At 40.8% G+C, this 21,562-nt stretch overlaps 1 protein-coding gene across 2 annotated transcripts; it reads right to left on the bottom strand.

Annotated features, from left to right (window-relative positions):
- Nucleotides 1–1,603: 1,603 nt before the first annotated feature.
- smarca4a (SWI/SNF related, matrix associated, actin dependent regulator of chromatin, subfamily a, member 4a) lies at nt 1,604–20,926 on the bottom strand. 2 transcript variants are annotated; one of them, XM_066641833.1, is made up of 34 exons: nt 20,765–20,926; nt 17,132–17,396; nt 16,331–16,463; nt 15,447–15,911; nt 14,815–14,913; nt 14,362–14,617; nt 14,118–14,244; nt 13,773–13,946; nt 13,259–13,432; nt 13,001–13,168; nt 12,855–12,902; nt 12,550–12,680; nt 11,865–11,919; nt 11,303–11,418; nt 10,125–10,272; nt 9,872–10,035; nt 9,643–9,709; nt 9,402–9,512; nt 8,739–8,981; nt 8,425–8,538; nt 8,016–8,123; nt 7,833–7,919; nt 7,701–7,747; nt 7,417–7,583; nt 7,164–7,327; nt 6,842–7,069; nt 6,637–6,714; nt 6,267–6,485; nt 5,631–5,896; nt 5,402–5,507; nt 3,841–3,942; nt 3,327–3,459; nt 3,109–3,245; nt 1,604–2,342 (listed from the first exon to the last, which is right to left on the bottom strand). In XM_066641833.1, exons 2-34 carry the CDS (start codon nt 17,351–17,353, stop codon nt 2,310–2,312), a joined length of 4,890 nt encoding a protein of 1,629 aa, XP_066497930.1. In that variant the 5' UTR covers nt 17,354–17,396; nt 20,765–20,926; the 3' UTR covers nt 1,604–2,309. The 2 variants fall into 2 exon arrangements, with proteins under 2 accessions (XP_066497930.1, XP_066497929.1); XM_066641832.1 differs by having other exon boundaries at nt 12,855–12,905.
- Nucleotides 20,927–21,562: the final 636 nt, after the last annotated feature.

A 21,562-nucleotide genomic window follows, 5' to 3' on the forward strand; every position in this document is an offset into this window, starting at 1 on the left:
TTTCCACATTCTGTCATATCACAGGGCCATTACAAAAAAAATTCCACAGTAAAATGTCTTCATCTTCAGGACCTCAATAGTCTGTTATATTGTGTCTTTAATGAGCCTTTCAGATTTCTGAGACACTTTGAAAATAAAGAGATAATATCCGCGGACGGAAGTTAAACGTGTAGTTTTTCCACGGTGTGGAAGTTGTGTTCGTATGTCGCCATCTAGCGGCGACAGAATGCAACTACTGCACCATTTAAGGTGAAAGAGAAAATCCAAATGAATCGATTGCTCATCCTTGGTGTACGACGGAGTTTTAGGGCCACAGCGTTGAAAAAAAAAAAAAACAAGATTCTGAGATTAATGTCAGAATTCCGAGAAAAAATCTCAGAATAATTCGCTGCGTGTAATGGAGCAGACACGGTGTAACTGTGGAACTCAATGTATTGCTATGGTATAGATTTCAGGGATAAACACTCTTCTCTTCCACATCAGGGCCACAGTGTGATTAGTGTTTAAACCCTGAATCGGTGCACGAACCCATGGCACTTAGTTTCACAGGATACAATTAATGATCACGAAAATGATGGATCCAGAACGAGTAGAACTCCGGCGCCCACGAAGCTCCATCGCGTTACGACTCGGACTCGTACAATAAACTACAGCCTTATGCATGAATTATTTATTAAACGCATTCACACGACGTGACGCAGCCCCTGACTGAGATGCATAAAGGCTTTAGTCTTTTGTCCGAGCCGTAACACGATGGAGCCTCGTGGGCGCCGGAGTTCTACTCTGTTACACTGTGTCTGCTCCATTACACGCAGCGAATTATTCTGAGATTTTTTCCTCAGAATTCTGACTTTAATCTCGGAATCTTTTTTTTTCTTTTTTTTACCGCTGTGGCCATAAACCTCCGTCGTATTGGTGACCCGGATGTGAACTCTATTTTTTTTTTGTAACTCGTATTTTGGACCGTCGTCTACCGAATTTGAGCCACTTCTAAATATATTGTTTGAATTTTTTTTATCTGAATTTATTAACCTTTAATAACAACAATGAAAACGTGTTTTTGAAAATTCACGTTCTATTCAAGAACAGTTATATTCAGATGAATAATTTCAGTGTAAACAAAATTCAGTGCTACAAATTCAAAAGTGGTAATATTTCAAAGTCTGATGAGCCAGGTTTGCTTCCTTAAATGTGTTCACAGCCTTAAAAACTATTGCAGGCTAAAGGAGGGACATTTGGGAGAGTGAGTGCTTTAAAATGTGGACTGATGAAGCGCCTCAGAGAAATATATATGACGCAGCTCCGTTCAGAAGTGCTTCCTCAAAACAAAACTGAATCACTGTAAAAATATGAGTTATATGTCGTAGTGTGGCCCGCCTCAATCTGTGAAATTAACACTGAAAAAAGTGCTACCAGAAAACCCGCATTAAGACTTAAGAGCGCCATCTAGTGTCAGATTTGGGAAGACAATCTAAAACTTAAGGGAATTTGAGCCATTTAAGGATACACATCTCTGTACTTCTCTCTCACACCACAAACGTGAATATGCATTTTGCAGCACAATAAATACACACACATCCCAAGAGCTTTAGTGAGATGCCTTTATTATACTTCTTGAAATCCAGTGACACCGACACAGTACTTAAAAAGGGAGGAAGTACCTTGATCCCGCTAATAATCTTAAATTAACCTTACGGAAGAAATGCAGAGACAGAAAAGAAGTAAAGAGAATAACAAACCCACGCAGCTCTTCTACAGATTCATGACATGCACTGGAGCGGATTTAAAGAAACACGCAGCGGCAACTTTCACACACTGCTCGAAACGACAGTGAGGTCAGAAAAATAAACAACCAATTCACCTAAGATCAGTCAAAGAAATTCTCCCTATGGTCCACAGTCTGGTCAGCCATCAATGCCACTTTCAACATCACGTTCAAAAAGGAAATAAACAAAAAAACAAGGCAGAAAACAAAACAGTCGTACTATATATAAACCGGGAATGCTTGCTTAAATATATTTTAATCATACAGTCTGGGTTTCTGAGACACAGATTAAGGCTGGACTGCATTATTCCGTTTATGAGAATTCCTCCATTTAAAAACTTCATTACCCGGCGCCTAATCTGTGTCCGAAGAAACCTGCACTAGAAATTTAACTTAATCGTTATTGATACAATTTAATCACTAAAATCTGTGTATTCAGGATTAAAGTAGGCCCCCACTGGGTTGGTCTGGTCAACATAAAGAAAGCAAAAACAATATCTGGATCAGAGTCTTCAACAGGCGTCAAGAAAACCCGTCTGAGTGTTTAATCTTCCTCGCTGCCACTGGCAGAATGCTCCTGTGAGAATAAAATGAAGGAGGATTAGGACATGCGTACGGGATGAAACATTCTGCATATTTCCAGTGTTTATAATGAGAAATACTCCTTTATGTGACTTTATTTACTTTTTAGCAAAAGTCCCAGGGGACAAATAAAAAGCTGAGTGAATCTGCAAAGGCACATTTGTCTTTTTAAGTCATTCCTACTCAGATATAATCTAAAAAAAACCCCACAAACTCAACTCATAGGGCATCATCTGGGCCTATGCAAGCATTGTGGACAGTGATCCCTCGTTTTTTTCGCGAGGAACGCGTTCCAAGACCCCCCACGAAAATAGAATTTCCACGAAGTAGAGGAAAGATATTTTTATGTAAGCTGGAACTACATGTGATGTCCCACCAGTTTCTTTAATAGAGTCATTCCTAAGCTGTGATTTAGCGTCAGTAAATTTCACTCGGATGTGGACATGAACAACACATGTACTGTACGTAATAAACACTTGTAAATGATGGACCTTGTGTATTTTGTCAGGCCCAGTCTAATACATGTAAATAATTAAAGTCTAAGCAGCAGCGATATGAAAGTGTCAAACAAATAACTACAGTGGAATTTGAGTTCCTAACTTGTGTTTATTGATCGTCAGAAAACATGTTATTTCTTACTAATTCAAGGAATAAGGTTTAAAAGACTGTCGGCACTTGAACGTGAAATATATAAATATAAATATCGGTATCGGAAGGGAAAAAAGTGGTATCGGTGCATCCCTTTTACGACCATGTATTACCTCTTCCTGCTCCTCCTCACTGTCATCATCACTGACCACAGGTTTGGGGCGCGAGCTTCGTCCGGTTCTCCTCCTGCCTTTTCCTCGCTCTGCCTTTTCCTTCCGGCTCAGCTTGATTTTCACCTTCACTGAGCGCGCTGAAAAACAAACGATTTATTTACCACACTCTCTCACTCGTGCTCCGATTCTCAATCATCTTACAGTACAATGATTCTCACATTCAGACTCAGAACCTTCCTCTGCCTCCTCCTCCTCTTCCTCGCTCTCCTCCCCCTCGCTCTCCTCTTCCTTTTCAATCTTCTGCCTCACACTGGTGAACACAGACTGCAGCACGATGGAGTCTTCGTAAATCTGAAACACAATCATGGGTGAGTGAGATTGTGCTGGCGCCGTGGCTTGGTGGATAGCACGTTGATAGCAGGTTGAATTCGAGTCGCATCTGGGTGAAGTTTTCATGTACTCCCAGTGTCTGCAAGGGTTTCCAGGGTCTCTGGTTTCCTCCCATGTGAATGAATATCTGTATGTGTGTATGCCCAGATACAGACTGGCACTCTATCCTGGGTGAACCCCTTGTGCCTGATGTAGTCCGTCAGGTGATTACAAGAGGACTGATCAAATTAACTTTAAATACTGCTGCTAAGAACCAGTACCTGGCCTATATCTTTTAGTGAAGTCTGTGTGTAGCATTTGTAGTTAATACTCTACAGAAGTGGCCCAAGTGAAAGCTCTTACCAGTGAACCCTCCAGGTTGTAGATCTGAGCGTTCGAGCAAAGCTGCATGACATCTTTCTCCAGGTCGTTCAGACTGCGATACTTATGAATCCTAATACGCTCCTGCACAGAGACAAAAGGCAACTGTGTTAAAGATTTAAATTACTACATCCAATCCCAGAGAATCCATCTTTCCTGGGGGTGGGTGTGGCTTTCCATTTGACGACCTGTGTGCAGGGGACGGGTGGGTGTCGATTAACATCTGTTGTCTACTTTTTAAGTTGGAGTTGTGCTGCTATTTTTTTTTTTTTTTGAGACCCGATGCAAGTGGGAGAGCTGATGTTTGCCATGGATGGATGATGGCAGGGCAGCCTGTGTACATATCCATTCCAACATGCAGAATAACTGTGTCCACACACACACACACACTAGGTGAGAAGGTGGACGCTACTTGTGCATTGCCCTTTAGGTAGAGCTAATTATTTTGCTTAATCTTTGGTCATTATATAATTTTCTTTTCTTAGCTGCTGTCCACAGTTATATTCCAGGTGACACTACTCTGCCCTCTTTTGTGAATTTAGTTTTTGTTATTTTCCTATACGTGAATAAACTCTTACACTCTGACAAATAAATTCTGGTGTAAAGCTATTTTTTTGAATCCAGCGTTTTGTTTCTGTTGTCTTTGCACTGAACTTAGCTTGACACCCGCATTATCATCATGGGTACATTCCACCATTTAGGATAAACGATGTAACAATTATTTACATTAAAATTTTATAAAAATGAGATAAGATTTAGGCAGCATGGTGGTGCAGCAGGTAGTGTTACAGTCACACAACTCCAGGGACCTGGAGGTTCTGGGTTCAAGTTCCGCTCCAACTGACTGTCTGTGAGGAGTGTGGTGTGTTCTCCCTGTGTCTGCGTGGGTTTCCTCCGGGTGACTGTCTGTGAGGAGTGTGGTGTGTTCTCCCTGTGTCTGCGTGGGTTTCCTCCGGGTGACTGTTTGTGTGGAGTGTGGTGTGTTCTCTCTGTGTCTGCGTGGGTTTCCTCCAGGTGACTGTCTGTGAGGAGTGTGGTGTGTTCTCCCTGTGTCTGCGTGGGTTTCCTCCGGATGCTCCGGTTTCCTCCCACGGTCCAAAAACACATGTTGTTAAGTGGATTGGTGACTCAAAAAAAGTGCCTGTAGGTATGAATGTGTGAGCAATTGTGTGTGTGTGTGTTGCCCTGTGAAGGACTGACGCCAGACAGCTTACAGACAATGAATGAATGATAAGATTTAACCATCAATGTTGCAGTTGAAGGGTTTACATGCTGTTGCCCATAGTTTTATTCTGTGGTTTATTATTCTGCAGTCGTAGTAAAACTATGGATTATGAGGAATCCTTATGAAAGTAATATTTGAGTACTGTAGTTATGAGTGTGAAGAACTGAACAGCAGGCCTAGGGTTTCAGAGTTGCAGAGGTTTAAATATTGAATTTGTTTTTCGCAGTATTCTCACAAACATACTTTTTTGTTAAAAGAAATAAAACCAAACACACATCCATCCGAAAAGCTGCCCCTCCAAACATTCTAGAAAGTTACCTTAATCTTGCGGAAGTCCACAGGTTTGCGGATGAGCTCATAGTACTCAGGCAGCTCTTTGCGAGATGGCAGCTGAATGAAGACTTCGCTCAACTGCCTGCCGTTGCTGTTGAAAATCAAGGTAAAATAAAGATAAATTAAGCACACCAAAAAAGTGCAACTTCTTTATAAGGGCATGGTTCTAAACAGAAATTTAACATGCACCGACAAGTTGGGTGGGGTTATATACCTGTCCTTATACTTGATCACAGTGTCAACAATTTTCTTCATCTTCTTGGTGAGAGAAGACGGATTGGGAGAGAGTTTCTCAGCAGGAGGCCTGCCTCGTTTCTTCTGTTTCTTACTGTCCTCGTCTTTGTCTCTGTTTCTTCCACTGCTAGAGCTGGGCGTGGCTGGGCCTGGGAGGTCGAGGTCGCGGTCCCGCTTCCTCTTCCGGGTTGTCTTTTTGTGCCGTACTTCCTCTTCAATTTCCTCTAGTGTGCCTTCCTCTATGGCCTGAGAAGAGAAATGTACAATATTCTAAATGAGTATTTAAAGAACTTTTCCTTGTTTGTCTGTAAAATGAAAGACAATGGAGCTGAACCAAAAAAATATACTGAAACATATTCCAACTTAGGAATGAACAGAAGAGGAGTGGTTAATTTGTTGCTGTCTATGATGCACCAGGACGCCTTGCCATTCACACTAAAGATGTGACGTGTTTTAAACCACCTCTGAAGAAAGTTTGAGAGATCAAAATGCAGCGTCTCTGTGCCGACTCATGAACAAGGCCAAAGTGACCCCCAAAATCTATGCCATATTCAGTGTGCATAAATATGTTCTGAATATTTTACTATCCTATGACTCTCATATATATAAATCTCACCTTAAGCCACTGTTTTTCAGTAAGTGAGTCACTGTAGTCCACCTCCTTCCTCTGACGTGACCCACGACCAAACATCTTCTCCTCCTCTTCCTCACAGGTCAGTCTCTCTACCTCTGCATCGTCTTTCATGATCCAGGTGGGCAGCTCATCCTCTTCCATCAGACGAGGCCTTCGTTTAGGGTTTCGCGCTTCCTCTCGGCGCCGGTCCAGATCCATGCGCTGAAGAGGACATAGCCAGGGGGTGAAGACATAAGAAAGAGGAGGTGGAAAAGGAAAAGGATTTGAATGAAGACAGTAGATTTGTATAGCATTTAAAAATGTGTTTAAATTGTCTGTTTACAGCTAAGAAGAATGAGCAGTGTGTACACACCATAAACTGATCAAACTCCTCTTCACTTCTGGCAATCATCTGATTCACTGTTTCATCATCAGGCACCTCATCTTCCTCCTGGTGTGTGTGGGGTTGGGGGGGGAAATCAACAAAATATTTCTTTATGCCACAATATGGGAAGTTCAATCAAAACAGAAAAGGGGCAGAAATATATTGTACTCTAGGTGTTTTTTTTTTTTAATACCTCATCCTGCTCCTCATGCTCCAGAATCGCCTGCAGGAAGGCTCTGCGCTCGTGGCTGGAAGACTTTTGGTCAAACATACCAGCCTGGATGACCTTCTGATCCACATTGAGTTTGTACTTGGCTGCTGCTAGGATCTTTTCCTCTACACTGTTAACAGTGCATAGACGCAGCACACGAACCTCATTCTGCTGCCCAATGCGATGAGCACGGTCCTGAGCCTGCAAGTCCTGCATTAGAGTGGGGGAAAAACTGAATTATTGGAAGCCGCTGAGTGTAGAAGCGAATTCCAACATAAAATCCTAAAATTGCAGTACTCTGTACCTGATGGGGGTTCCAGTCACTATCAAAAATGATCACAGTGTCAGCAGACTGCAGATTTAGTCCCAGGCCACCAGCTCGGGTACTCAACAAGAAAATAAAATACTGAGAGGCTGGGTCGTTAAAGTTGGCCAGCAGCATGCCACGGTCCTCTGCCTTGGTGGTTCCTACAAGAATATTGAAAAAAATTATAATTACACAAAATTGTTCTGTTCTTGAAGAATGAGATTAAACAGTGGACAAAACGTGTACTCGCCATCCAGTCGCAGGTACTTGAAATTGCGGTATGCAAAGTAGTCCTCCATAATGGTCATGAGGGAAGTCATCTGACAGAAGAGCAGCACTTTGTGGTTGGTGGCACGCAGTTTGGGCAGAATGCGGTCAAGCAGCTCAAACTTCCCTGAAGCACGATAGAGGTCTGGCCTGGGGAAGGAAAGAGTGAGGCACAAAAGAAACTAAGCGCACAGGCTGGAGAAAGGTCTATTTATAGACTTTAGAAAGCTCATAATAAAAATCAAGCCTGTGCTTGTTTTTACTTACCCCTGGACAATTCCTCCTGTGAAGCCCAAGTGCTCAGAAAAGGACTCCTAAGAAGCAAACCATAGTGTGAGCAAAGATTTTCTAGTTTACAAACACAGACAGAAGCAGAGAGGATAAAAGAGACCGCACTACCTCAATGTGCTGGAACATGTATGGGTGGTTACAAATCTTCCTGAGTTGCATAATGGTATTCATGAGAGTCTTCGTGCCTCCTTTACCCTGTGATGAATAAACATATAAATATATATTCAAATACATTCTTTGTATGCAGCAACATATGAACAATTAGCCAACAGGAGGCGGTATTACAAATACCTTCTTGTCTTTCTCTGAGCCATCAGTGAGAAGCACTCCTTTAGCCTGCATGTGCCTGTACAGCACTCTCTGCAGAGCTGACATGTCACACTTAATCACATACTCCACCTATGAACAGAAATCAGCACATCAGGTCACAGCAAACAAATGTGTGAAAAACCATTGTCCCAGGTGTCTCCACATTAATTACTCAGTTACTGAGGCGTCAATGGGGACCAAACCAGTGATTTCCAGATGACGGGGCCAAAGCTTAAATTACTGCACTGCTCTGGAACCCCACTTAATACATTAAATACACACATTTTCCATAGTATATCATTTTGATGAATATTGATTATCATATTTGAAGTCTGCTACATTTGAGGAAGAAGACAAAACATATAAACGCAAACGTATGTAGACTACAGACCTTCTCGGGCAGTTGTGCTTCTACTTCCTTTTTGAGTCTCCTAAGCAAGAAGGGGCGAAGCACTTTGTGCAGACGGCGGATGATCAGTATGGTCTCTTCCTCGTTAAGGTCCACCTGTGAAACAGGAGGAAGTGCAAAAAGAACAAAAACGCTGAAATATTTCAGGATTAAGTGTCTGTAAACATTAAATTGAATCCTTTAAAATTCCTTTAGTGCTATTTTCTCTAGTCCTACCATTTTCTAATTTCCCTTATTTACATACAAACACTCACTGAACTCTGAAAATATTTGCAACACATGGTGAATATGGCTACCTTTTCTCCAGTCATGGCAAATGGTGCATTGAACCACTGCTCAAAGGTGCTGCAGCTTTTGAAAATGGTAGGCAGCAGGAAGTTCAGGAGGGCCCACAGCTCTGGTAGCTTGTTCTGCAGTGGTGTCCCAGTAAGCAGCAGGCGCCTAGGGGCCAGGTAGTGTGTGTTGAGAACCTGAGTCAGTTTACAGTGATGATTTTTCATACGGTGACCCTCATCTACAATCATGTATTTCCAGCGGATCTGAGAGAAAGAAAACCATCGAGAGAGCCTGTGATTATGAGGAACAAAGAATTCTTCTCCTTCTTATATGTTTTTAAGTCCAGCAACAACACTGGACAGCTCAACACATTTGAGAAGAACCCTGACTGCCAAAATATGTTGCAACATCCAACAGACGCCCCTGCTGTGCTCGTGTGAGGGGCAGAGACACTCAGAAGGCAAGGCAAATTGTGTGGACTCCTGGCCTCAAATGGCTGAGTGCATCAAACTGGTGATCTCACAGTAATAGGCCAACACTTTGAACACTTCACTTTGGTGAGTAACCACCATTCCAAGAGTTCAGTGAAGGGGAGATAACAAATATATAAATATAATCTCATATACCTCACACACACACCAGACCACCACTGGCCCATATTTAAATGTATTGAAGTGTGGTACCTTGGCTAGCACTTGCTTGTCTTTGATGATGTACTCGTAAGTCGTGAGGAGCACATTGAACTTTCCACTGCGTAGAATAGGAACAAAAGATCTCCTGGCTGCTGGAGAACCCTGAGAGAATGTCAGGAAGAAACAGATTTACTTAGCATAGCTCTAAAGCTCTACTTCAGAATTGACCAAATCATAAATAAATTCCAAATAAATTAGCAATATTTATTCAGAAAAATGCAGCTTTAATCACCTTGTATGATACTTTTACCACAGATGGGGCCCACTTATCAAACTCTAACACCCAGTTTGACAGAGTCCTGTGAATAAAAACAACACACAATTACAGTAGCTTGAACAGATGACTGATTCAGAAGCTTTTGTAAAGTGCCCAAAACATTAAATACACTAGTAATAGTAATAACAGATGTGGGTAAGCGCACAAACAGAAATCAATCAAGGGATACCAAAAAGATACTCACGAGAGGGGTACAATGATAAGGAATGGTCCATTGATGCGTTTCAACTCCATGAGGTAGGTAATAAGTGCAATGGTCTGGATGGTTTTTCCCAAGCCCATCTCATCAGCCAGAATGCCATTCAGATTATTGTTGTACAGTGAGACTAGCCACTCCAGACCCTTAATCTGTTTTAAAGAGAGAGAGAAACAAGTTTATGCATTAACTAGTATGTTACAGTAAGTTATAAAATCACTGTTTACCGTGCATACCATACCTGGTACTGTTTGAGTGTTCCATTGACCATGAGTGAGGACTGTTTATCCACTTTCTCAGTGACTGCGTGAGCTACAGAGTAGTAAGACTGCAGGCCAATGGCGAATGCTGCACTGCCGTACTCATCATCAACATCCTGTTTAGCATGACTGCAAAACATGAACGACACATGAATGGTTGGAATCTCATCCCAGTTAAACAGTCAGACATAGCTCATTAGTTTGCTGTGCTGTGTGGATAACAGCAAGGAAAGGAACTAAGTGAGAGGTATCTTGATAAGACTATCACTGTTATACCAAACAAGCAATAGGTGGGTTTCCTTTTAAAACGTTCGCATATGTTGTGTAATAAATAAACATCGGCAGTTTAAAAAAATTAGTTTTCATCCAATGCACTTTTGCGAATAAACTTCAGATGACGCAGGACCCTGTGATCAGGGATGGCATCGAAATGAGGGAGAGATCTGAGTGGGTCATTTATATTAAAAAATTTGATTTAATATTATTTTGTTGAGCATCTGTGTCATTTCTGTTGTATAGAGATTTTTCTTAAGGTTTTGAGTGTAAAGTAAAATGCTGTGTGGTCTCTGACTTTTGCATAGTACTGCTGTGTCTCTATTATATTCCACACATGCACTAAAATCAGTCCGGAGCTCCAGTGCGCGCTGTGTCGCATTGCACAGTATTTATAAACCAACTGAAAAGTCTATATTCTAACTCTTCCACCTAATCAGAGCGTAAAACTCTTTTTGCAATACAGGAGGTCCTCGGGTTATGTCAGTCCCGAGTTACGATGTTTCGTGTTCACGACACATCTCCCATTTACTGTAAAAAGCCTTGTTTCAACTTAAGTGGTTTTGCGTCGTAAACGTCGTAACGTGAACTTCGTGTGTGGTGTGCGCGGCGGAAGAATACACGGTTACGTGGCTCGGGACCGAGGAGGATAGGTGTTAGGATAGGATAAGTGCTTACAGTGTGTTATTTACGTACGTATGTTCCGACTTACACCGAAAATGGGTTTGCAACGCGACGTAGGAACGGATCAACTTCGTAAGTCAAGGACCCCCTGTATTTGGGTTTTTTCCCCCCCCAAATTTTGACTGTTATCCTTCCAGGTTTTTTTTTTTCCATGCGCATTTTCATATTCTACCTACTGACATGCACAGAAGAAGATACTCACTCAATAATGTGGCGGGCATCGAACTCAGACACGTCCTCGCTGTCAGGATCTGGAATTTTCTTTTTCTCTTCTGTTTGAGCTGGAGCCTGAGTGGGCTGCTGTTCGTCATCCTCCTCCTTCAGAGGTCAGAATAAAAAGTGTGTAAATAATAAGGTTTATTTTTAATAAGAGAGTAAAATATTAGAGCCACAAGGGCTTGAAACGGTTAATTCTAATAATGAGGAATCAGTGTTGACTTTGTATTAAATTTTATGTCTATGTTGTGCAATAAAATACCATAATGCACTATTACACACTGGAGGATATTTTTGTGGCAGAGACCTTGTGTTCTTTTACAGTTCAGTTTTTTCTTTGATAAGTTGAAGGTTAGATTTTTTTGGGGTTTGTTTTGTGATCAGTACATAGTTTATAATGTGTATCGGTTTTGTCTGTTAAGCTTTGGTGAGTTTACATATTTTATTCCAGTATATTATTATAAAATATACACAGACTTTCACTGATGGAAACAACTTCAGTTCTTTAAAATCTTTATCCACACAGGTGAAAGACAAACTGATGGTACCTCTTCCTCGTCTGAGCCACTGTCTTCACTATCAGAACGTGGGGCAACCTCATACCTACGGAAAGATGATAAAAGAAAATGTAATTGATAAGTATCATACAGTAGGAAAACAGAACATACTTCATTTAATATACGCGCTGTACAGTGATCCCTCGTTTTTCGCGGGGGATGCGTTCCAAGACCACCCGTGAATGACGAATTTCCACGAAGTAGAGGAAAGATATTTATGTATTTAACAAGTATTTGGACTTTTAATACCCTCCCTGTTACTGTTAACAACACACTCTTTGCATTAAACAGTCGTTCTCTAATGTTTTTCAGCTGGAACTACATGTGATGTCCCACCAGTTTCTTTAATACAATCATTCCTAAGCTGTGATTTAGCGTCAGTAAATTTCACTCGGATGTGGACATGAACAATACACGTACTGTACGTAAGAAATACTTGTAAATTATATACTGTGTCACCTACAGGCCCAGTCTAATACATGTAAATAATTTTAAAAAATACTTTTAATTTACACGTCTTTCCCGGTTTTCCTAGATTTTCCCTCAATATCCGCGATATAGCGGCCATAAACCCCCTTGAAAAAACCAGTGAAGTAGCGAATCCACGAAAGGTGAATCGCGAAGTAGCGAGGGATTACTGTATTTAGTTATAAACCTTCGTCTCCCACACACTTACCCAGGGTTCATCTCTAACCAAGTCTCCAGCTGACCAGCTTTAGGAGCGTCCACGCCAGTGAGGATCTTTCCACTGTCCACATGAATGACCTTCACAGGCAGGTCGCTCATCTGACTGGTCTCATCCAGGAGCTAGGGCACAAGGAGAAACATTAGAATTGTTTTAAACAATTAATGATTCATTTTCGTTTGTGTAAAATGTCAATAAAGCATGAAGAAAATAGATTAATAGAGCGGTTTCTGGAACTTTAATAAAATGAGTACAATCTTACCATAAAGTTGGTACAAATGTATCTTAAATCTTACCTCTCCATCTGGTCCCAGTGCAGAAGCCCCGACTTCGCCATTCTCTGTCTTCTGAAACAAACAAAAAATATTTTATAAAAAAGAAACACAAGGAACAGAAAATAATTAAATCTCTAGGATGGAATTAACTAACACGTTAGTGCTACCTTCTTTTTTTTCTTTTTCTTTTTCTCCTTGAGCGCCTGGACTGCTTTGTGGGCACGGACAAGTTCTGTGAGGTTGGCCACGTACTCGTCCGTCTGCTGCAACAGGTAGGCCAGACGTTTGTCCTTCTTCTGGTCGATCAGCTTCCTGTAACCCTCCTCATCTTCTGCCTGAGAAAGAAACAGTAATTTTTATTAGAAGTGTAAATAAATCTGTATAGGAAAAGCTCATTTTGACAGTGTGTCATTTTGTTTCCTTACCATCAGCCTCCGCATTCTCTCCTTCTCAATGCGCTCATTTTCCTTCTTCTGCTCCCGCTCGGTGTTGGCATGGTAGGTGGCTACAGCTTTGGTCAGTTTCTGCATCTTTCCTGTCATGGAGCGATGATACTCCTTGAAGTCCTTGGCATGCTGGAGGATACTGTTTAGATATTCCTGAAGAAGAAGAGTGGTGTTTAAATTTCAAGAGCATTCAGATGTCTAAATGTCTCTCATATAGATAGATAGATAGAGAGAGATAGATATATAGATAGATATACATAGAGGTAGATAGATAGATATACATAGAGATAGAAAGAGAGATAGAGATAGATAGAGTGATATATATATATATATATATATATACACACATATACACACACACACACACACACACAGATATACATAGAGACAGATAGAAAGAGAAAGATAGAGAGAGAGATATAGAGACTGTTAAAACGTGCATTGTGTCATGTTTTTGAAAGCATAATGAATATCTGCCTGTTTACCACAGTACCTGGTGTTTCTGACGGCGTTTACGCTCCTGCTCAATCTTTTGTTGCTTCTCCAGTTTCTCAGTAATACGAGCCTCACGCAGGGACTGCCTCTTGCTGCGCTTGTAGGCCTTGGCATTGAGTGCGGTCTCCAGGGCTGTGTCACGTCGCATACACACCACCACTTCCTGACGTAACTGCAGGAGAAAATACACCATATTGGTTTAAATAATAGATATATAGTCTACTGATAGAACTAGACAATCTATAACTTCTGATAAGATGAGAAATGAACATGGATGTTATTACCTCTACCTATTTAAGTCCCATATTGTGGAGCAAATTGTGGCTAAAATTTAAAATCTTACTTGTCTCTGGAAGTTGAGGAGTCTCAGTGCCTTTAGTTCGATTGTAGCTTTGGTCCTCAGGTCACCTGCAAGAGATCCTGGAAGGTTCTCAAGATCCTGAATACGATGAGCTATACGCGCTTGCAGTCTGAAAACGTATAGCAGTGACTGTATTACTGGTCAATACCAAACTTGATGGATGAAAAAGTATAAACAATTGCAAGGTGGCAACGTGTGTCTTACCACTGTGTCCGTTCTCTCTTACCTGTACTCCCTCTCCTGTAGTATCTCCACAGGGTCAAGCCCACGTGGTTTCTGGATAGGTGTTATACGGTTCTGTTTTGGGTGCAGCATCATTGGAGGAGGCTGTGCTGGCTGTCCTGGTGACTGTGTCTGAGGGGGCATAACAGGGGAAGCAGCTGGTGGTACAGATGGAGGGGCAGGGGAAGGCCGACCAGTGGGCTGAGGAGGAATTAACTTCTGAGGAGCACTAGCTGGAGCAGCAGCATTTACCATGGGCCCTTGGAAAGCAAACAAATTGAACATTATTTTAAAGTGTCTTTAGGTATAGGAGAATTATGTAGCAAAAACTCCCGCATGGTGTATTTCAGTGTAAATACTCAGTGATGAGTCTGTTCAAGCGGAATAAGGAAAATGAAGCTTATAAGTAGAATCCACAATAATTTTATCGCAAACATATTACAGGTTACTTTCTCACCATCTGGCCATGACTTGGGTGGGCCGTTTGGAGGTTGTCCCTGCATTACTGGCGGAACACCTGAGGGTCCTGGAGGAGGCATGTTTGGTCCTACCATTCCTGGAATAAAGGTGGCAAGATGATCAACCCCGTATGCTATTTTTCCTTCAGACATTACAAAAGATGTTTTCAAAGATCCACTCAATACTAAACATGCAAAAATCAACATGAACCTAAAACCCAATGGTGTGTTTAAGCGGTTTAAAGGTTTTTGACTAGCATTTACACATTCTTTTGTGAATCTGGAGTGCCTACCAACCCACAAACTCTTAAAGAAGACAGGGCTAGTAAAGTCAAATAAAATGAAATATTCTGATTTTGCCCATCTTCTGACATGAAGTATTGAGACTTTAGAAATAAACTGCAGCATCATCTGAGTATCAATCTTAGCCTGAAGTAGCAATGGATTACCAGTCAATGGAACATTTCAATGATTTTGTATTGCTTTAATACGTGATGACATTATACCAAGCTCTAAACCATCCTCAATCAGCAGGTGTCACTAAACTGCAAATAACCTGTTGCAGTGTAACAATTTTTTGTGCAGGAACTGGGCATTAAAGAACTGAACAACAACTCTGTCAGATTTTTACCATGTGGTCTGTTGTAGTTGGTGCCTGCTGGTCCAGGGCCTCCAGGTCCCGGAGGGCCAGCTCCAGGTCCTGAGGCTGGAGGCATGTTGGGCATTCCCTGCTGCATGCCTGTCATGGGCCGTTTACCCTGCACAGCCATCTGCAGATGGTCAGGAAGCGGCTGCCCACGGGCCAGCATCTTGTAGGCCATGATTTGTGCACGAAGCTGATGGAGCTGGTTCTGGTTGAAGGGCGTAGGTCCTCCAGCATTACACGGACCACCAGCACCAGTTGGTCCACCACTAGGCCCTGAGCCTGGGCCTGGGGGAGGACCTCCCCCTCGATTCTGCTGACCCATACCCTGGGGGTCATTGCCCTCCATAGGGACGCCACCAGGGCCTGAGGGCATCATGGGGCCAGAGGGTGGGCCGTTAGCTGGTACAGGGCTAGGAGCATGTTCAGAACCACCCAGAGGAGAGGGGTAACCTACAGAAAATAGGCAGAAGAGGTAAATAAAGAGAAAAATGGAAGAAACAGAATGTAAGTACAGTACGCATTCTCAATCAAATTATAAAAGTCAGTCATACATTTTTATACACAACATAACATTCTATAACTTCTGCATTATGTACATTTCTGCGTCTCATTTCCATGTAACTAAGTGAATATATAAATATACACAACAGAATGTCATCTCATACAAAAGAGCTAGCCTTGAAAGAATAAAAAAAAATAAATAAATAAAATAAAATAAAATGAAATTGCAGTTAAGATTGCATAACTGTTAATATAAATGTCTATTTATAGGTTGCTGGACCTAGAGGCACATAAATGGTTCTATGATTGTGTCGGTTTGTTTTTATATATCGTTTATTAGTTTAAATCATTCCATGCCCACTACGTACCTTGAGAATGTTGATCCATGGGGCTAGGTGGAGGTCCCATGCCGCTGTGGGTACCCTGCCTCATACCCAAGCCTTTCATCTGGCCATAGCGTGGGTCATCTGGGATGCCTTTCTCATGCATGCCCTCCATGGGCTGTAAAGAAGGGAGAGGATTTCAGGATCATGTTCACACAAAACCAAAGACGGACGCAACACTGAAATCCGTGAATGTTAAATACCTACCAAAATACTGTGACCAATCTTTAACCACAATAACAAGTGTTGATTAATATGTTTAATATTGCCACTATCCAAAGAAAAACAGGCATGTCTATTTTCTGATATTTTTAGTTTACTACATCATTTGAATGCAGCAGCTGTCCTTCAAAATGTGTGAACATTTTATGATGAACAGACCAATTAAAATGTTCCAAAAATACTTGGAATAAAATATTTTTACACTGTCTTCTACTGAAAGTTAAGGTTTATTCCTTCTCCCATTATATTTTCTCCTGAGATATTTTTCTTTGGAAAGTGATGACATACTGTAAGGCATTAGAGTGTTACATAACTCCGAGACAATATCATGCAGGCCAAAGCTGATTTATAAAAAGTTAACAAGCTTATATAAATGACTAGAATTAAATTATATCCCTTAATTATACCTTAACGCCAATTTATAGCATTATTGTTTTTTTCTCCTATGATGGCAACAAACACATTTTTTTCATTAATAATAATAATAATAATAAGAAGAAGAAGAAGAAAAACAAAATCACAGACTGGGTATTCACATGTAACCCATCTTATTTATTCCCTCACCTTGTGCATTTGATGCATGTTTTCCTGAGGGTAGCCAGAGGGACCCTGTGGAGGTAGAGGATGTCCTGAAGATGGTGGCCCTGGGCTGGGGCCCATCATTCCATGAGCAGAGCCAGGTGAAGGCCCAGGACTAGGACCCATCATGGCCCCTGGAGAGGGCCCAGGCCCTGGAGAAGGGCCGGGCCGAGGGGTCCCTCCCATGGGGGGGTCCGGAGTGGACATCTCTCAGCAGAGCCGGCAGGAGCGAGAGAATGAGAGCACTGTTCTGTGGAATATAAAAAAGGGGGTACATTTGTTTTAAAGCAACTTTAAATAAAAAGGTGAAAATCCATTTCACTGTAGTAGTACATGATGTAAATACAACCAAAACAAAATGCTTTTTCCCAGGACTTTGAAAGTGCAAATTGTCAGCAATTTATGGCAATATACGTTTGCTTCTACTTTAAAATACTACTTCTAGATTCTCTTGTAGTTGAGACACAATACAAACTGCAAAATTAGCTCAATATTACTGCTTAAACTTTAGTATAAAAAAGGTAAATCACACAAACTTCATACCACGATGATAACAATGGGAAGCTTGATATGAATCTTGTAATAGGCTTTTCTTGGCCTACCACTGACACCATAATGTTCAAAAGAACAAAACACAAACACTGCAGATTTCAAAACATAGGAGCACAATTAATTTTAACTGAATATAATTTATACAGTGCAGCACAGTGAGAGAAACACTGACTAATCATGATTTTATTAATTTTTTTCATGGTTTTTGTGTGTGTCAATACCAATCGATTGTGTTAAAATACTGTGAAACAATTTTTTAAAGTTATTAGCTAAAATATTTTGCCATATTACAATAAACATAGTGTATTTTTGCCAGACCTACATCATGATGGCCAAAAAAAATCTGATTTTCATTAATGAACACATAAAAGAATATTTATTTATCCACGATTTATAACGGACTACTACATGTGAAAGACGTTAGGGCTATATTTTGTTTTGATTTTCTATATACAAATCACTATTTAATCAGCTAATTACTTACAGTTCTCTCACAGTCCTTTACACCCAAATTTCCAGCAACTTGTTTTTCATGTTATAATTTAATATACAGTACATTCAAGGCAAACTGGGTTGTGTTTTCTATGACCCCTTCCACACACGCTCGGGAACCTAGACATTTTCTGGTCTTTAGCAGAAAACACATGCAATATTCGTCCTGAACTGTATCCCGCTAATGTCATTTTACAGATTCCAGGTAAATTTAGCCCATGTGTGAACAGAGCCACAAATGAATCGTACTGTATGTACTGCATGCGCTGCCCTATGACTAAGGCATGCAGAATATTTCCAGCGAGAACATACCTGACACAGAAATGGCTAAAGCTGGCACTGTAATCCCGTTTACACTTGGTCACACCATCTGTCCTGAGTATCAGGACCATATAAGGCCAAACCACATAAAAATGCAAACGCATATAAAACAGATACCAATTTGATTGCACAAACACTTCTGGAGTGTGTCAGAGACATAGCTGAGCCGCAATATCGGCGTGTAAGAGGGTCCAGTCAAAAACACCTATCTCCCAAAACAGCAACTTTACAGGAGACGGATAAAACCCTTCTTAAATTTCAATGAAAGTCAGTGTAAAAAGATGCTATTCAGAGTAATTCTGGAGAGTTTATATTGGTTCAATCTTCACGTAATTTCCACACAGTGTGAAGGAGCGCTGCTATGTTCAAATCATGTAGTAAAATAAAAATGGACAAAAATGGAGATACATGTTTTTGACTGAACAATGACAATATGAAAACAGAACCTCCTCCCTGTGAAGCACATCACTGTGCACATGATCTGTGCTTACAATGGAAATTTGAACAGACACTACAATAAGATTCATAGCATCTTCAGCATGGCAGGGGAAGAGGCTGAACAAATAAACATATGGTTGCAATGTAGCCAGTGGATTTGCAATTGTATTTCAGTACGAATAACCAAAGATGCATTTAACTACCAGGTGTAAATTTACATGAAAAATATTTTATCAGAATAGTAACCCATTTACTGTACTATTCATATGATGTGACAAGATGTAAACTGGGTCATTGATGTCATTCACAGGCCTATCTCTGTTTCCCTTTAATAACCTTCTCATGTTTTAATACTTGCACCAATTTTAAACACTGTTGACTGAGAACTGTGAACATTGGTTTCCACATTTTTTTTTTGTTGGATGTCACTCTAGAAAGAGTTTAAAGATCCCTTCCATTGAATCTAATGACACCTCTCTAGCTTGGGCCATATGTTGTATCATATCTGTGTTGCTTAAGTCAAAATAAAAACCGGATACATTAATTTTTAACGTTAATAGTAAGTAAATGTAGCAGCATAATTCTGCAGAACTTAGAGAAACCATGAAATATGATTAAATTTATACGAACGTTTAAACCGGCAGCAAAACACCGACCACTCGTGTTTCTATCACGTTAACGTTTTTCCTTAAAAGCTGCATAAAAGCCCTAAAAACATATACATTTTGACTAAGGAAACACAAACCACGGTATCAATATTCCAAATATAAACAACGTAGTTACACAGTCGAGTCTTTTATTGTTTCTTATGTTGAGAATTAGCGATACGTTAATGTTGAGAACAGTCGGTAAGTTGACCAACTGAAATTTAGAGTAAAAAAACAAACAGAAAACAACTTACATGGTCTTGGTTCAAAATTCGAAATACGGTTTAACGACCAAGTTAACTACAGCACATATTGTGGCCTTTTTGGAAAAAAAAAAAAAGTCGCAATTAACAGTTCCACCTTAAACCCAACCGTCGTTTAGCTTACGTTCTGGCGCCGACATTTAAGGTGGAACTGAACGCAAACACGGGCCACGTTCAGTCTCATTAAAGTTTAACCAAGAACTTATATATGTATATTTATTTTTAATTTCTATTAGTTTCAATATCGCAGTTGTTTTCTAAAGTGTTAAGTCCTGAAATGTTGGTTCTCCCAGCTTTTAAAGAGAGAGAGAGTGAGAGAGAGAGAGAGAGAGAGACCTGAGCGCTCGGCTGTGAAAACAAAACATGAAACTAACGACATTTAGGGAGCAGGTTTACCCTCTCTCTCTCTGTGTGTGTCCCAAATCATTTAAGTTACTAAATTCACCGTTCGTTGGGCAGTTGGGAATGCCTATACATGATCAAACTCATGTTACTTAAGTTAAATAAAACCATGAAAATTCTGTATGTATTACACAGCGGGCCACGCTCTCCTCCCCCATTATCGTCTGTGTTTGTGAATAAAGAGGTTTGAGCTTTAAAGCGGTGAGCGAAAGGTGAAAGTGGAGCATGTTTAATTTGTGAAGTTGCCGGGTCGCTCCCGCCTCCCGTCCCTTTGGCTCCGTCCCAGTACGAACTGAGTTACATTTACAAAAAGAACCGTCTCATTCATTCCTCACGTTCTCCACCGGAGCGGCTCGACTGGAAATGTCGGTCTCTAACTGACGGCAATCAAAGTGCTTTTTGAAATAAATGAAGTGCACGTTTAATATACGCGTTCCGCCACTTCCAGAGACTCTCGCGTGGTTGTGATTGAGTGAAGGTTAAAAAGTTTATTGCTCACTTACAGTCTGAATTCCGCTTTCGCCGGTCCCCCGTTTTCTTCAGCTAAGCTAAGCTAAGCTAGAAACAAAGAGCAGTTCAGTCTGTTCCTTTTTTTTTCTCTCTCCCTCTCTCGCTCGCTCACCCCCCCATGCTCGGGCTCCCGTGTCTGATTGTAACGTTGAGTAAAGGCTCCACCAGCGCTTCGCTAGCGCCCCCTTCCCCCACCGGCTTCACGGCTGCGCGCATGCGCGTTGTAGGCCTCACTGCAGGGCGGAATGCAGGCAGTGAGTGCACGTGGGGGATGGGAGCTCATACAGTAATGTTTCTGCTACTACACACCAATATTAATATTCTACTCTCACTCACTCTGGTTCACAGGAATAAATATATACGAGTACTTTTACAGACTTAGTGCGTTCCACTAAACGTTTATACGAATACTAAGGGTGATAGTTTCAGGCTTATATTTATTAATTATTATTACTCTATAATATGAAAGATATAAGGCAATTAATTACAGCTGTAATCAGAACCATCTTTGTCAAGTCCATGAGTAGTCGAGTACTAGACTCAAAAAAGCTTTCCCTACTGCACATATTTCCAGCCTCTTGCCTTTAAGACTGATAGATATATTTAAATAAACTCTCTTCTGATTGGTTTCTCTGCACTGTGCCTCTCTGAAAAAAGGGAGTGGGCTAAAATAATCCTTATGGTTTCAGAATAGGTGTAGTAATCTTGTGCTGTTTAAACCCTGGAATACTTTTAAAATTTAATTTTTAATAGTTTCAATTTAAAATATTTGTCAAATCTAAATATCAACC

The sequence above is a fragment of the Hoplias malabaricus genome, chromosome 13 (genome assembly GCF_029633855.1).
Source record: "Hoplias malabaricus isolate fHopMal1 chromosome 13, fHopMal1.hap1, whole genome shotgun sequence".
Classification (NCBI taxonomy): Eukaryota; Metazoa; Chordata; class Actinopteri; order Characiformes; family Erythrinidae; genus Hoplias; species Hoplias malabaricus.